The 16,915-nt window shown below is 42.6% G+C and overlaps 1 protein-coding gene across 1 annotated transcript in view; it reads left to right on the top strand.

Moving 5' to 3' along the window:
• LOC147107099 (protein kinase C-binding protein NELL1-like) overlaps positions 1 to 16,915 on the top strand; it is a 974,256-nt gene that overhangs the window by 34,402 nt on the left and 922,939 nt on the right. Inside the window, exons 4-5 of the mRNA XM_086008154.1 lie at positions 5,216 to 5,386; positions 14,911 to 15,007. Of these exons, the coding sequence (XP_085864280.1) occupies positions 5,216 to 5,386; positions 14,911 to 15,007 (268 nt within the window). The remainder of the gene's footprint in view (positions 1 to 5,215; positions 5,387 to 14,910; positions 15,008 to 16,915) is intronic.

Genomic DNA, 16,915 nt, shown 5'->3' with positions numbered 1-16,915 from the left:
TATCGCCCAACCTGTCCAAGAGTATAAGAGTGAGGAAGTCTTACTACAATTGTACAGGACTTTGGTGAGACCACACCTGGAGTACTGTGCACAGTTTTGGTTTCCTTATTTGAGAAAGGACATACATGCCTTGGAGGTGGTGCAATGAAGGTTCACTAGGCTGTTCCCTGGGGTGAGAGGGTTGTCCTATGAGGAGAGATCGAGTAGATTGGGCCTATATTCTCTGGAGTTTAGAAGAATGAGAGGTGATCTCATTGAAACATTTAAAGATTCTGAGGAGAATTGACAGGGTAGATGCTGAGAGGTTGTTTCCCCTGGCTGAAGAGTCTAGATCTAGGGGGCATAGTCTCAGGATAAGGGATCGCCATTTAGGACCGAGATGAGGAGGAATTTCTTCACTCAGAGGGTTGTGAATCTTTGGAATTCTCTACCACAAAGCAATGTGGATGCCAAGTCTTTGAGTATATTCGAGGCGGCGATAGAGAGATTTTTGGACTCGAGGGGAATCGAGGGTTATGGGGACAGTGCAGGAAAGTGGAGTTGAGGTTGATGATCAGCCATGATCTTATTGAATCGCAGAACAGGCTCAAGGGACCATATGGCCTACTCCTGCTCTTAATTCTTATGTTCTAAATAGGCAAATACAACTAATTTTATGTGCTTGAAAATTAGTGTTCATTCAGAGGGCAATTGTTAGATGCATTGTAAGCTTCAGTGTCCATTTTATTTTTCTGGAATATGCCAGTGAGTGTTAGACGCAAGACTTTGTATAAATTATGCAATGAACATTATAACTATGACTGTAGATTGTACAGTGCTGGTGATCTGCAGCGACTATTTGATTAGCACGGACCAATAACCAAATTCCCAACACTCAATTCCATGGGAACGCATGACCCAGTAAACAGATATTTTATTCTCTGCTCACACTTCCCATTATCTTTTGCCCCACTTTCCTCTTTTTAATTATTGAGTTTGCTTTCATTTTTAAGTTGTCAATTTTAAATTATTTTCACCATTCTCCATGTAAAAGTTTAATAGTTTCTTCTTTCTCTCGCATGGCAAGGTGTTTAGCCTCCCTTCACTGCCTGACATTTTTATTCATTTGTGGGATCAGGGTGTCGCTGGCAATGCCAACATTTATTGCCCATCCCTAGTTGTCCTTGAGAAGGTGGTGGTGAGCCGCCTCCTTGAACTGCTGCAGTCCGTGTGGTGAAGGTACTCCCACAGTGCTGTTAGGGAGGGAGTTCCAGGATTTTGACCCAGCGATGATGAAGGATCAGCAATATACTTCTAAGTCAGGATGGTGTGTGACTTGGAGGTGGTGGTGTTCCCATGCACCTGCTACCCTTGTCCTTCTAGGTGGAAGAGGTTGCGGGTTTGGGAGGTGCTGCCGAAGAAGCCTTGGCGAGTTGCTGCAGTGCATCTTGTAGATGCTACACACCAGCCACAGTACGCTGGTGGTGGAGGGAGTGAATGTTTTAAGGTGGTGGATGGGGTGCCAATCAAGCGAGCTGCTTTGTCCTGGATGGTATCGAGCTTCTTGAGTGTTGTTGGACATGAATTTTCTTTCCCCGTGAGCTTTGCTATGCAGCAAGATCCCAGCCTGCTCAACGTCTCTGCTGTGGCAAACCTGATCCATATCGCCCTTCCTCTGAATACCGCAGCAGAGCTGGTCCTGAGAATTCAAGCCCAAAAAGACCAAATTTGGGCAACAATTCAGAAGAAATGGATTTACAACAAAATGGATCCCGAGTCAGAAAGTCAAAGCAAAACACAAAATTAGTGCTAAGAAATGAAGGAAATGGGCCACAGGCCCTAAGAAAGAGCTGGAGGAGAAAGACACAGATGCACAAAGAAGCGCAAACTGTGACGCAGGCGAATAGAGAGTGGGATACCTAGAGAGAAGAGATGAGATGGAGGTGAGAGCAGAGCTAGAAAAAGAGGGCCACAGAAAAATTGAGAGAGACATGCAGAGACCAGACTGGCCTAGAAATTCGTCTCTGGCGGTATCGGATTGGCCGCACATTATACGCAGCATCTGATCTGAATAACGGGTGCTACGTATAACGGGGGGACGATCCAATACCGCCTGCTTTGCATCACTGCCCGAGACACATTTTTAGGCCAAAGTCTCTTCGAGTTATAGAGAGTGAAGGAAACTGAGTGGAGGACAAAGACAGGGAAAGGGAAATGCAATGAATTAGAGTGGAGGATGATCAGAGAGTTGTTTGCATGAAGAAACAACACCTTTTATTTTTAGTTTTGCATGTGAGAAATGCCTCGACAGATCAGCTTGTTGAATTTCCTTATTGTGTCTGCACTGTTCGGATAAGCAGATTGGCCCAGAAATTCAGTTAGACTAGTTTTTAAGTGCCAAATAGGCGCAGGGAATGATCCCTGTGCCCGCACTCGGAGGCCCGAACATCACGAGAAATTGGTCTTTGGGCTTCATCTAAATACTGCCGGCAGCTGCAGCACCACCACAGGCAGCTCGCTCGACTAAAGCAGTAAATTTTGGGCTCCTTGCCTCGTCGGCAACAGGCCTCGGGTAAGCCCCAGAAAGGGGGGAGGAGGATAGCGGGAGGGGAGCCGATCGCAGGCGGCAGGAGTGCTGTTGAGCCGTGAGAAGCACTCCTGCTCCTCCTGGCTCCGCCTCCGTTTAAACAAAAATTAAACAATCTTTTTGGCGGTGGCACTGCCTCGGCTGCATCCACATCTAGAAAACCTGAATAGAAGAAGCGCTCCGCTCAGGGCAGCCCAGTGTCACACAGGTTCTAAAACCGGCAGTAGGCCCCTCATTAGCACATGCAAGGGGCCTAATGCCGGTTTTAGGCAACCGCCCCAGATGCCTGAAAAACGACCTGACCTAATTGTAGGTCGGATGTTTTTCAGGTGTCCTTGGAGCACAGGGCGTTGGTCCCTGAAATTGGGTCTCGTGCCCGGTTTGCGCCCATAAACGGATGCAGTGAGGTCTAACCTCTACCCCATTGTGTTATTAGCCACATTACTTTGTGTTAACACTGCTGGTCTAACGATCTGAGCTGCAAGTATCCCTTGGCTTTCACTGTTGATGTCCATCTTAAGCTTGTCTAGTTTCTTCACTTCTGACGCTGGTACAGAAATCAACCTTTCTGTATCCAGCAAAAGTGTCCATTTCTTGAGTGCCGACTGCATGCTTTTCCCCTGACTATTCTCCCAACCTGACTAAAGTTGAATGATCACTCTATCTATCAATTTTATTCAGATTACGTTGGTCAGACTGCTCTATCTATGATCATTTACCTGGAGCTCTTTGGCATCCCTTTCATTTAAGTACTGTTTGCATCACTGATTTTTTTTTTTACCAGGATTTCTCCAAAGGCAGTATGAGTTTATGACTATCACTCAGCCTGAATTTAGCAAGGATAATTGAACATTGTTAAGTGACTATTGTAAAACACACAATTGACTTTTAAAATGCACTGCACGAAATGTTTTATGGTTGAGAACTTCCCTATTGGAAATAATGGGATTGTTAGACAGGAAATTTTATAAATCAGCTCGAATGTTTATCAGTACTCCACTATCTTAATCCATTAATGTACATTTAATTTTCTTCATAGCTGCATTCGGATTCCAGCTTCCCCTTTGCGAAGCAGAATATGGTACACCTAACCCATATTCTGTAGTGTAGGTGAAGTTATTCTCTAAGACAAGGGACAAGTACCATGAAGAAAGTTAGTTTGCATTAATTATTCAGGAAAACATAAGGGGTACAAGAAAACGCTGTGTGATGTACATTTTATGCAGCAGGTAGGACAAGATGGGCATGATTCAGTGGTCAGTACAGCAAGAAACTATAGTCTAATCTGACTTGCACCCGTTTGTCATTTATGTTCATTTGGAACTTCCTGCTCGCATATAGCTGAGATTTCACACAGCAGAGCTGTAACGTAATCAGGATACTATCTGCTGTTGAACATATTTATCAAGAAGCAGGAAGGCCAATGGCACTACTGTGGAATAGGCCACCTATACCACACCTGGGGTAGAGCAGATGAAGACATTTGCCTTATTAGCTGCCAACTATAACATTTCTTACTTTCGGATTGAAAGTATACTCTCCTTCTTGGTCAGTCCCTTGGAACTGAGGATAACTTGCTTCCACACTAAAAATGAGTTCTCAGGTGACTGATGAGCCCAATGCGGGACCTGCAGTCTATGTCACAGGTGGGGCAGACGGTGGTTGAAGGGGCGGGTGGGTGGGGTGCTTGGGTTGACGTGCGCTCCTTCTGCTGTTTGCGCTTGGCATCCGCTTGCTCCCGGCGAAGAGACTCGAGGTGCTCGGCGCCTTCCCGGATGCTTCTCCTCCGCTTTGTACGGTCTTGGGCCAGGGATTCCCAGGTGTCGGTGGGGATGTTGCACTTTTTCAAGGAGGCTTTGAGGGTGCCCTTCAAGCGTTTCCTCTGCCCACCTGGGGCTCTCTTGCCGTGTCGGAGCTCCGAGTAGAGCGCTTGCTTTGGGAGTCTCGTATCGGGCATGCGGACAATGTGGCCCGTCCATCGGAGTTGATCGAACGTGGTCAAAGCTTCGATGCTGGGGATGTTGACCTGAGCGAGAACACTGACATTGGTGCGCCTCTCCACTCTCCACCATGCTTCATGCTCTTGACCCGTTTGGACAGTCTTCAATTGTGACCTGGCTAGAACAGTTTGAATCTGCTTCATCTACTATTTAGAGGTCTTTTCAGTTGTGGAAACACCAGTTGTCTCCGTTTCCAAAAAAGAAACGAAGGATTTCTGGGGTGGATACTGTATGCACTTGTGCTGTTATGTAACACGTGCATTCAGGAGGATATGTTTTACTCTCCCTTTTAAGGAGAATGTCATGTCTTGTCATTCAACTGTAAACTAGATGTTTGGTCCGGTTGATGGGAACTGAAGATTAGCTCTTGCTGGAGTGGTTTTATTTGAGGGAGGAAAGGAAGATCACATGGGTCTGGCCTGAAATTTCTCAAACAAATGGACACGTCAATATTTTCCTGGTTGATAGTAAGACTTGAATGCGGAATTTGCAAAGAAAATGGAACTGTTCACAAGTCAGTTAATAAGGTCCAGCATAATATGTGTTTTAATAAATACATTGCGACTGTGATGCTTTTACATTGATGTAGTTTGCACTGAATATCAATCTTGAATAGTTTGATCTTTATTATTTGTTGTACTGAACGCAGGTATTTTGAGCTGGAGAGCAGCGGCCAAAGGGATGAGATAAGATATCACTACCGTTTCGATGGTAAACCCCGCACCGAAGTATTCCCATATCGACTGGCTGATGGGATGTGGCACCGGATTGCACTCTCGATCAGTGCTTCCCATCTCTTATTGCATGTGGACTGCAACAGGTAAGACTTGGAATACTGTATCTATGGTTCGGGGTGTATGTTTTGAATGGTACATGGAATTCTTGATGTCAGACGCTGGGAAGTCCGTATCCTCCAACTCTCTTAAATCACATTACTTGGCTTTAATTTTTCATAATCTTGAGTTTTAAACTATCCTGCTTTTTATTAACCATTGATACCAGAAAACTGGTTTACTGAAATCAATAATGGGATGAGGAAGATACATAAGAACGTTAAGATAGTGATCAACAAAATGCTTCTGAGATCAGGGGACCTACGTTTTTCACTTTCGCTATGTTTTAGGCGATAAAAATGCTCACCAAAAGCAGCTGCTTAAACACGAATTATTTCGGCACAGTCAGTGGGAATGCAGGGATGAAGTTTCCAGGTTGAATAATGATTTAATGCAGGAATCCATATTAAAACCAGTTTGAACAATGATTTAATGCAGGAATCAGTATTAAAACCAGTTTGAACAATGAATTAAGGTAGCAATTGGTATTTAACATCAGTTTGACCAATGATTTTTTTTAAATGCCAAATTTGACATTTTACCTGAGCTGAACTTAACAATAAGCTCGAGTGATTTCGTAATCTAACCTTTCAATGTAATATTTAGCTTGCTGCTCTCTCTCCGTATGCTTTTGCAGTTTATAAGTTTATTCTGTTTGTTTAAATAAAGCTTTGCATATGCCAGTTAAAGGGTACAGCAAATACTAACCCTTGACTAGCTTATATATTTTGTTTAGTCTGTGCATAACCTGTGAAATTTTTTTTTTCCCCTGAACATGCAAAGATTGTTGCATTTGACCACAAATCCTGTAGAAAACACACAGCCTGATCGATGCAAGTTAACTTGGGTAGTTCTCCTGTTTAATTGGATGTCTTTAGATGTCAGCAGTAACCTAACTTTTTTTTCCAAGAGTGAATCGATTTTCTGACGTGAGGAATTTGGGAGAGCTAATAATTTTTTGGTAATCAAATGGAAAGTATCAATGAGTTAAACAACAAACAAAAAAGCTTCACAGTTAGATCACAACCTGACCCAGCCTATTTTTCCTACAGTTTCATGTCGGACAATGTAGCACATTTTTTGAGTTGAAACCTTTCCTTTGTCCGTAGTACACTGTTAATATCATTGCTGTGGTAGTATAACTGATGCTTTGGTTTTACCATCTCATCCAAAGGGCAGCATCTTCAATACTGCATTGAAGTGTCACCTTAGATCATGAGCTCAGATCCTTGAGTTCACAATCTTCTGACTTAGAGGTGTAAGTGCTACCAACTTGGCCAAGTTTACATTAATGGGGTATGTGGTGTATGTAACCTGTTCCACCTTAAGAGAACTTAAGCCCGTTCCACCTTAAGAGATGTACTACTTTCTCTGGCTGCTGTATACGTAATACCGGTGGTGACCACCGGTATATAAGTACTGTGTAGTGATATTGCTGTTAGTATAGCCCTGACCTCCAACTAGTAAAGACCTGTTGAAGCGTTATTCTTGTAGTCTGTGTCAGTAATTAATCTTAAATACAACTAGAACACACAGACTTAACAGGGTACAGTTCAGTTCTTAATACAGTAATGTGGCTGAGGTTCCAATGTTGGCAGAAAATTCTTTGCTGACATTAATCTTTTAAAGCATGTTGTTTTACTGTGTATGTTTACAAGAGATGTGATTGATTTAACCCTGCAAAATCAGACAGCATTTTTTTTTGTCCTCAAATGTGGGCAACACAGGCAAGGCCACACGACTAGGCCTATATTCACTAGAGTTTAGAAGAATGAGAGGGGATCTCATTGAAACGTTTAAAATTCTGACTGGGCTGGACAGACCGGATGCATAGAGGATGTTTCCCCTGGCTGGGGGCTCTAGAATGAGGGGTCACAGTCTCGGGATACGGGGTAGGACATTTAGGACTGAGGTGAGGAGAAATGTCTTCACTCGGAGGGTGGTGAACCTGTGGAATTCTCTACCACAGAAGGCTGTGGAGGCCAAGCCACTGAATATATTTAAGAAGGAGATAGATCGATTTCTAGACACAAAAAGCATCAAGGGGTATGGGGAGAGAGCAGGAATATGGTATTGAGATAGAGGATCAGCCATGATCATATTGAATGGCGGAGCAGGCTTGAAGGGCCGAATGGCCTACTCCTGCTCCTATTTTTCTATGTTTATTGCCTATCTCTAGTTGCACTGAAAAGGTGTTGGCAGGCCTACCTACCATCTTGAATTGTAGCATTCAGCTGTAGAATTACAGCTGAGTAACTTAGAAGAGTCAATCACATAGTGTGGGCTAGAGTCACATGTTGGCCAGACCAGGTTCCCTTCTCTGAAGAACTGTAATTGGATTTTCATGACAAGCTTTCTGATGCCAGGCAACAAATTACCAGGTTTATTACATTTAACGTCACAATTTGCCACGTGGGATCTGAACTCCTGGGTTGTTAGCCGAGTACCATGTCTCCTGCAGCACTCCTTCTGTATTGGAATTGGAGCTTTCCTATAGGCTGTGACGCTATTTAGAGACCTGACTGGTCTTTGGACTGAGCCTGTTCAAAGAAACCCTTCTCACAAAGGACTGGTGATGCCTTTAAAGAATGGATGGGACACTTGCAGCCAATCATTGGTGCAGAGAGTAGGGGCCAGTAGATTGTTTAACTGGACTGAGAGGACAGCTGTTAATGCTCTGAGCTCCAAATATATGCATCGTTGTCATTTATTAAGTTAACATGGCTTGTGAGACTGTGGGTGAAATGAGCTGACTTGTACTGGAATGCATTTCCACCTTGGCTGGAGCTTCGGCAATAGACAATTCCCTGCAAAGTGGAAGGCGTGATCTCCTGATGTGCTGCCTGATTTACGCACTACTTTTCAAATGAGTAAGTGGGAACCAAGACCGTAGCATTATAAAAATAATTTAATATATGGAAGCAGGTGTGTGGGCCACCACTTTCCAATGATGAGGTTAGCCAAAAGCATTTGACCTATAAGGACTCTATAAATTAGAATTCAATCCAAATCATTGTCAGACTCACCGTGGGGAAAATGTAGTATGATGCTACTTAATTTGAAACGGAGGCCTCTGCAGGTTAGAAATCTGATTTTGTATCCGATTGCTCTGTCCAAAGGGACAGCTGTCAGCGTGGTTCACAGTGGTGATTTTACTTCTTTGTAACATTTGTGCATGTGTCTACCAATGATAAATCTATCTTCCAATCTGGCTATGAAAAGTAAGTTACAGTGAATAATGTAGGAGTCTGCTGCAGAAAAAAAGTCTTCCTATTGTGCGACTGAGAAATCTTTTAGTATTTATATCATGAAAGGGCGGAAATCTGTTCAAAATTTTATGATGCGATACTGCCTAGTATATGTGACAGAAAGCAGTCAACACAGCTGAAAGTGTAACAATGTGTTATAAAATTGTTTCTCTAAATATATAGTATACAATTTCAGTAAAGAGCTGCTAAAGGTTGTAATCTAGTAGACAGATTCATAAATCACTCCATCTTCCCTCTGCTTAAACAAAATACTGTAAACCCCTTGATCTAACGCCTTCTTGGTTGGTTGTTCTGTTTTGCATATTTACCATCCCAGACTGATTTACATACTACTTTTGAAATGAGTAAGTGGGAACCAAGAGCATAGTATTATAAAAATAATTAAGACCAGATTTAAACTATTAACTCTTTATGTACAGAATATAATACTTTAGTTATTTTTATGGCATCCAGTTCTCCAGCTGGGCTCTGACTAGTGTAGAGGGTTACATCACACTTTTCTGTATCTCTTTGCTGGTATAAAGTATAGCAATGAGGCTTCAGTGTTTGACTAAGTTGGTAACCTTCTCCCTGCAACATGTATAAAATTAATCTGTCGAATCTGATCACTTTTCTGTCACATCACATTATGCCACGTCTTTCAAAGGCATGACACCTGATTGGCCTTGATTCATGCCTCAGAAGTGTCCCTCCTCAGGGCATCACCCCTCAAGTGTCACATCCTTCAGGTAATAATCAGTGATTTGCTGAAATGAGAATGCCCCTGTTAAACTACCAATCAAATAGTGGATTGACGATATATGAAAGAAACTGCTTTTGATTTGTTCAGTCGGTAAGGAGTAGGCAGAAATCTAGCAATGATATGCCTTCTGTTTTTTTCCCAAACCTACCAATCCTGCACAAGCAAGTAACAGAAACCAACCAATCAAATTGCTCAAAAACTTGTCCCTGAAAAAATCTCTCATAAGTAACATTTATGCAAAACCCATAAATGTTGTTCATGATTGAATGCTTTGAAGCCCCTTCATGGTTTCATCCCATCCTCCTCTGACACTTGGTTACTCCTTGTGCAATGCTCCTCTTCCACCATTAGTTGCCACCCATTTAGCTACAATGCTATGGAAGTCTGACGTTCGTGTAGTGGCCCAACAGTGTGTTCCAATCCCATCAAGTGTCAGCCTTGGATCAGTGGTAGCACCCTTGCGTCTAAGTCGGAAGGATGTGGGTTCAAGTCCCTCTCCAGAGACTTGAATACAATCCAGGCTGACGCTTCACTGCAGTACCGAGGGAGTGCTGCACAGTCGGAGGTGCTGTCTTTTGGATGAGGCATTAAAATAAGGTCCCACCCGACCTCTCGAGTGAATCCCATGACTTTATTTGAAGAGAAGGGGAATTCTTCTGTTGTCCTGGCCAATATTTATCCCTCAACCAAAATCACTAAAAACAGATTATCTGGTCATTATTTTGTTGTTTCCGGGACCTTGCTATGCGTAATTTGGCTGTCATGTTTCTGTACATTACAACAGTGACAGCACTTCATTGGCTGTAAAGCGCTTTGGGCCATCCTGAGATTGTGAGTTTGTTTGTATTTAAAGGTTTTCAGTATTGATGAAGTGGCAGAATGAGCTGATATTTCAACATCTTGTGCCCTAAGAATTCCTCACTACCTGGTGGGTTCCTGATTTCAGCTGACATGCTAAGCAGTAGCTAGGTAATTGTGATGAAATATTCCATTCATCACTGCCTGTGACTGTGGTTGGTTTCAGGTTTCCCCTCACCATTGTATTGCCTGTGACTGTGGTTGGTTTCAGGTTTCTCCTCACCATTGTATTGTATATTGGAATGTATGGAATGTGTTGTGTGTAGGGCTCCGCCCATACCTGGCCTCTATGTAAGCCAGCTCAGTCTGGCCTCATATCCAGTACTGCAGAGCTCCAGATGGAAGATACCTCTCTCCACTGCATGTTATCTTCTAAGTTAATAAAAGCCTTGTTTTGTTTCGCTAACATCGAGTCTCGGGATTATTGAGGCACATCAGTAATTCCTAATAAGGATGGAAAATTGGAGGGATGACCCCTTGGCACACCCATTCGTGCTATCAAGTGACCGCTGAAGAGATTGCTGGCCAAGATCTGGCAGTAGCGACAGACTTAAAGAAGCACTGGCACAAATCCTGGCATAGTGAACTCTTTCTTTTTTCCTATAGCTAGCGTGCAGCACTGGAGCCCACTTTATGGCGGGGGCAGGGGGATAATTCTAATTTTGCAACTAGTACCATCTCCAGCTCTAGAACCCTCCAAGAGCTTTGCATTGATCCAACTCTGATCTCTTGTGCACCCCAGTCCCTTCGACTCGCCATTGGTGACCGTTCCTCCAACCATTTAGACCCGACTGGCTGAATTTTAGCGCACACAAACGGATGGGTTGGGTTTGAGTTAGAGGTTAAAATTTAAAAAATCTGAACCCCAACCCGCCCACTTCAAAGTTTTATGGAGGTGGGACAAGGGGCGGGCAGCCAACCCACTCCCAGAAGGAGGGTTGGCAATTTAAATATTTTAATGAGGCTGGCAGCGTCTGATTTAACAGTTTTGCAGTGGGCGGCTGGGTTTCCCAGGCCTCGGGAAACATGGTAGCTGACATGAGGTGAGGACAGTTTCGTGGAGATGTTAAGTGACTTTACAGCACTACTTGTGGGCCAGGAGGAGCAGGAGTACACCCCCCCGCCCCCATACGAAGGCCCCTGGGGTCGGTGATCGGACCCCCCGCCTCTCCCCACCCCGGGTCATGGATCGGACCTACCTGGTCCTGTGGCCTGCACGACTGGAAGCCAAGCCTGTCAATCAGGCTGACATCCGAGCGAGGAATCTGTCAGGGCCAAAAGACGCATGCTGTGGGGTTAAAACTCCACAATGTGCGGGGTGCAAGACTCCACATCCCCGACTACATAACCCGCCTGGTTAATATTCAGGCCCATGTTCTCGAATTCCCTCCATAAACCTCTCCGCCTACCTCTCCTCCTTTTAAGACCCTCTTTGACCAAGCTTTGTGTCACCCTTACTAATATCTCCTCCTTTGACCCGTCATCAAATTTTGTCCGATTTCACTTCTGTGAAGTGCCTTGGGTCGTTTTCCTCCTATGTTAAAAGTGGTTTATAAATACACGTTGTTGTTGTTGTAACTGGTATTAGAATTCTAGAAATCAAAATCGTCAGATAATTTTCAAACCTTTATATTCATGGTGTTCTTGGAATCAAGCTGAAGAATTTATTTTTTTGTTTGTTGAATCTTTTCAGCATTCAGATTATTTTAAAATAAAAAGCGAATCTGTCCCATTTCGCTCTTGTATAAGGAAAAATTTGCAGGGCTACGGGGAAAAATCAGGGGAGTAGGACTAATTGGACGGCTCTTTCAGAGAGCCGGCACAGGCACGATGGGCCGAATGTCCGCCTTTTGTGCTGTATGCTTCTATAATAATTGGGGTGAAGTTCCGTGAAGTTGTTGGCTGAGACAATGGAAGAGGAGACGTCTTCTTCGCTGTAATGGTAGATTGTGCAATGAACTGAATAGCATGTACACTTTGTTCGAGCGAGGTTATATAGAGCAAGTCGAGTTTCCTGCCAATCCTAACCCTTGTGGAGTTGTATAGCAAATAACTAATGTACCTGAATTATTGGCCCTTAAAGGATTGTGACATCAGGGCCCCAAATTGAAAGATCTGGGGCTAAAGCCTAATTGGGATACAGATGTAATTTAAAGGAAGATTAAACCCAAATGGAAATAAAATAATTTATTGTATGACTTGCAGTTGAGTTCATTTAATTACAGGTGTCTTTTTCTCTGCTGTTTCTTATTCTTTGTGTCAGGGCATGCTGTGCTCAATTAATTAAACCTTGTGGGTTACCGTGGCATATGTTCTTGCATAGAACTGTGAATAAATATTGCTGAGGACTCTGTTTCCCATGTAGAATTTATACCAAGACTCTATCCTTGGCTGAAGCAAAATACTGCAGATGCTGGAAATCTGAAATAAAAACAGAAAATGCTGGAAATACTCATCGATGCTGCCTGACCTGCTGAGCATTTCCAGCATTTTCTGTTTTTATCTCTGTCCTTGGCTTTAAGTAGTGAAGGGTGACTTTGCAAATGGTGGGCTTCAGCCATATCACTTCTTTGCAAGGCGTTTGAGAATAACGGCAGTCTCTTTCTTGAATAAATAATGGTACGGTAGTACAGTGGTTATGTTACTGGATTAGTAGCCCAGAGTTCCAGACTAATAAACCAGACAATGAGTTCAAACCCCACCATGTCAATTTGAACTCAGTTTTTTGGTACCAGCAAAGTGGCCATGAAACTGTTAGATTGTTGTTAAAAACCCAACTGGTTCACTAATATCCTTTCAGGAAGTAAACCTTCTTTACCTGGTCTGGCCTATATGTGACTCCAGTCTCACACTAACATGGTTGACCCTTGGCTGCCCTCTGGCTTACCAGGCCACTTCAATCAGCTGTATCAAACCGCTACAAAGAATTACAGTTCAAGAAGAAGGCCCACCACCGCTGCCACCTCAGGGTAACTGAGGTAATAAATTCCCACCATACCAGCAATACCTACATCCGCATCCCGAGAATTAATAGAAAAAATATTATAATTTTGGAAGTTTTGTAATCAGAATGGGCCAGAAATTTGGGTCGGAGGCTTCCCGCGGGTGCAAGCCCCCGACCTGCACTTACCTAGCGCGCCGGCCATTGAGCTGTGGGCCCGCATGGGATTCCGATCCTGGGCCTGCTCCAACTGCCGGCGCGCAGTGCTTGCGTATCCCAGGGGCGCCGTTAGTTCGAAGCGTCCCCTGGGATCACGTGGGCCATGGAGAGCCAATCGTAGCAGGGAATCTCTATAGGTTTGTCAAACCTATGAATAGAGATCGGCCCCAAAACCTAACTAAAACTTCAAATAATTTTTTTTTTTTTAAATCACATTTTTAAAATAACTATAAATTACATCAAATAACTATTTTAAACAATTTAAATTTTTGAAAAAATTAATTACAGTTTTTAATGGGGCTAAAAATAAACTTACCTTCTTTAAAGTATTTAAAAATAATAAACCTGTGGAAAAAATGTTTTAATTTTACTTAATTCACCACTTACCTTGTTAAAAGCAGGCCTTGCGACTGCTTTTTAAACGCGCAGCTGCTGGAGACTTACCCTCCCGGAGAAACCTGTAAAAGAAACAGAAGTTCCAGGCGTACGCGCTGCCTCTCCGGCGCATGCGTTCGACCTTCCTTTAAGGGAGCGGAAGTTCCGGTTTCCCGCGCATGCGCAGTGCATGCACGAAACCGGCACTTTCGTTGGCCCTACGCGTGAGTACCCAGCCTGTACTCACCCGTGGGGACCCGAATTTCTGGCCCAATATCATGAAATAAAACTTTTTGCTCTGTTCATTCCTTTTAATTCTCTTTTTAAATCTAACAGTGAAAATTGCAGTCCTGGAAAGCTGCAATGGATTATTGCTCCAAGTCAATCATAATATTTTAATGATGGGCCTAGAATGGAACATGGGAAGGGCTGTTGAGTGGTACTGTTTTCCAGTTGTGAATAACCTTTCAGTGTTTGTTTTGGTTAAATTCTGACCCCTAGGACCGAGGATTTTTTTTCTCCATTGAGTTGTTTACCCTTTAAATTTCTATACGTCCCTTCTCCTAAAGGTTGGTGGTTTTCAGGACCAGCAGGTTACGGGATCTACCGCTGGTTGATTTGATCCTAGTTCTGCTTTGCTGTTTTGTAACTGCTGATTTAAAAGAATGGCATTGACAGTTGAAGATGTATGAGAATTATTTATGTAAAAAAAAATAAGTAGATGTACTTCAGTCTGGGGGAAAAAGTTTCAAGCAGCTTTCCAATTTCAAATTCTGAAAAATTAGGCAGCACTTGAGACTTTGATGCAAACCTTGAAGTCCTGAAAGAATTTGCTCACCTACAGACTGGCCGGAGAAAGGTTGCATTTGAACAGTTGTGAAAAATGGATAGCGATTTTTATTTTTTTAAAAGATTGATTGATTGGGAAAAAAAATGACATCTCTACATTGAACCATGCAGTCTTTATACTCTGTTGAAATGAGTGGGGGGGAAAATCGACTTGTCATTCACCTATTCATGTGGAATATTAATGACTCAACAATTTATTGTTCTAAAACCTTTGACACCGACTTTTGAACTGTGCAAAATATGTGCTCTTTTCCGCAGGATTTATGAGCGTGTCGTAGATCCTCCGCAGACCAATCTCAATCCAGGAATCAGTTTATGGCTCGGTCAACGGAACAGTAGACATGGGCTATTTAAGGTAAGCAGTGCGAATAGAACTAATTTAATTAAGCTAAATTATTGCCTTGCAGTAGAAGTTGGAAGTCCATTTACACACTTTGATTACAGTGCAGTAGCATCAATGTATTAAAATACCAGTATTAATGCATTAAATGTTGATGGTATTTGATTAAGGGTATGTTTATTCCACATGTCATAATATTTCATGGCAATTATTGCAAATATTCATGTGGCTGTCCCCTCGGTTGAAAACTATGCCTACCATTTGGATAACCAACAGAAATATTATCGTCCAAAATAATATAATTTGAAATGAGCTCTGGAACAGAAGACAATTGATCAGGTGTCATTATCTTATCTTGTGTTTTACAACAGTGAGATTATTTGTCTTTGGTATTGTGCTATTGTTTTCCCCACGTCTCTTATAATCTTAGTACTTCCGAAAATAGAAAATGCTGATTAGTTGGTGGAGGGAGTGAGGGGCGAGTATACATTCCTGCCAAGTTTTTCTATTGGCGAGTAAGCATGCTGCTCTAATCTTCAATCTTGCTGCTGTGTTTTGTCAGTTAATGGATGCAAATGGTGTGGATTAAACATCACCACATTCACAATAAAAATGTATTAGAAATGCGCAACATGAAATCTGCTTCTGCCTGTATAAGTACATTCAAAATTGCTGATTAAATGAGCTTTAAAAAAAAAAAAAGTTGAAAGTAAGAATTTTGATGTGTGAACTGTCAAGAGATTTTGAACAATAAAAGGTTTTGAAGCCATGCGAAAATGTTGGAAGATTTCCACCCTTTGAAGCCCGAAGAAAGCTGTGGAAATTGTGGCACAATTGTTCGAAACCCATTAGCAAAATTATTATTCCCTATGATTTTTATCTGTCAGCTGTTATTTTGAAAGGATGGGGTAAAAAGGAATTAGTTCATCATTTAAAAAATAAATATTCTCTGGATGTTGGCAATACTGGCATCCCCGAGCTGGCCTTGGGTGCTGATGAGGGGCCACTGAGGTCCTTGATGTGGTGGGGTGATTGTTTGTGCCTCTGATTAGCTTGTTAGGCCAAATCTAATAGATGAAAGTTAGACCAGGGGTTCTCGATCTTTTCACTTCTGAGGCCGCCCCCCCCCCTCCCCTTCCTGTGTTATAAAAATTCCACGACCGTCTGTAACACAACACAAGTATTTTTTCTGTGTAACAATTAGTTACACAATTAAACATGTATATTGCTTATTTTTGTTTTACTTCCTTAAATGTGAATCTTGTTGCTGGTGCTGAGCAACAATTCTGTCAAGGCGCGGAGGTATCTTCGACAAGTACGCGTGTGTCGTGATCAGTGTTCATCCTGGCTCGGCACTTTGTTGTCCTTGATGTCAATGCTGAAAATCCATCTTCGCATATGTAGGTTGTACATAAATAGGACCGACACTTTCAGTGCTGCAGAAGAAGCAGCGCTATATTCATCGGAGCATTCGCGCCCAAATATCTCCAGCGGCATTTCACTGAACTTGGTTCGGAGGGAGCTGTCTGATGAAATGAAAGTGAGCTCTTCTAATAGCTTTGATAGGACAGAGGGTGGCAGTTTAGCTTCAATATTCTCACTAAGGGGCTTTGTAGCCCGCAGGTGTGGAGCAGATTGTTCCGTTGTGAGTTCTGGAAAATAATTATTACATTTGTTGCGATGTGCTACCAGCTGTGGCTTGATTATGTCAAAGTCAATGTTTCTTTCTTGAATGAAGGAATGTAAGAGCTCAAACATATCCGTAGACTCCCCCACAGACAACAACTTTCCATACTTGGTTTCCTTTTGAATGCGTCAGTTCTTGCATGCTGGGCAAAAAAAAAAGACTTTTTCTACCTCGCATAGTTTTATTCAGCTGATTAATTTCACTGTGTCTGCGAATATCTTTTTATATATCCTTGT

The sequence above is a fragment of the Somniosus microcephalus genome, chromosome 15 (genome assembly GCF_052327205.1).
Source record: "Somniosus microcephalus isolate GS21.2 chromosome 15, FLI_Smic_1.0, whole genome shotgun sequence".
Lineage (NCBI taxonomy): Eukaryota > Metazoa > Chordata > Chondrichthyes > Squaliformes > Somniosidae > Somniosus > Somniosus microcephalus.
This window is presented reverse-complemented; position numbering and strand designations above follow the sequence as displayed.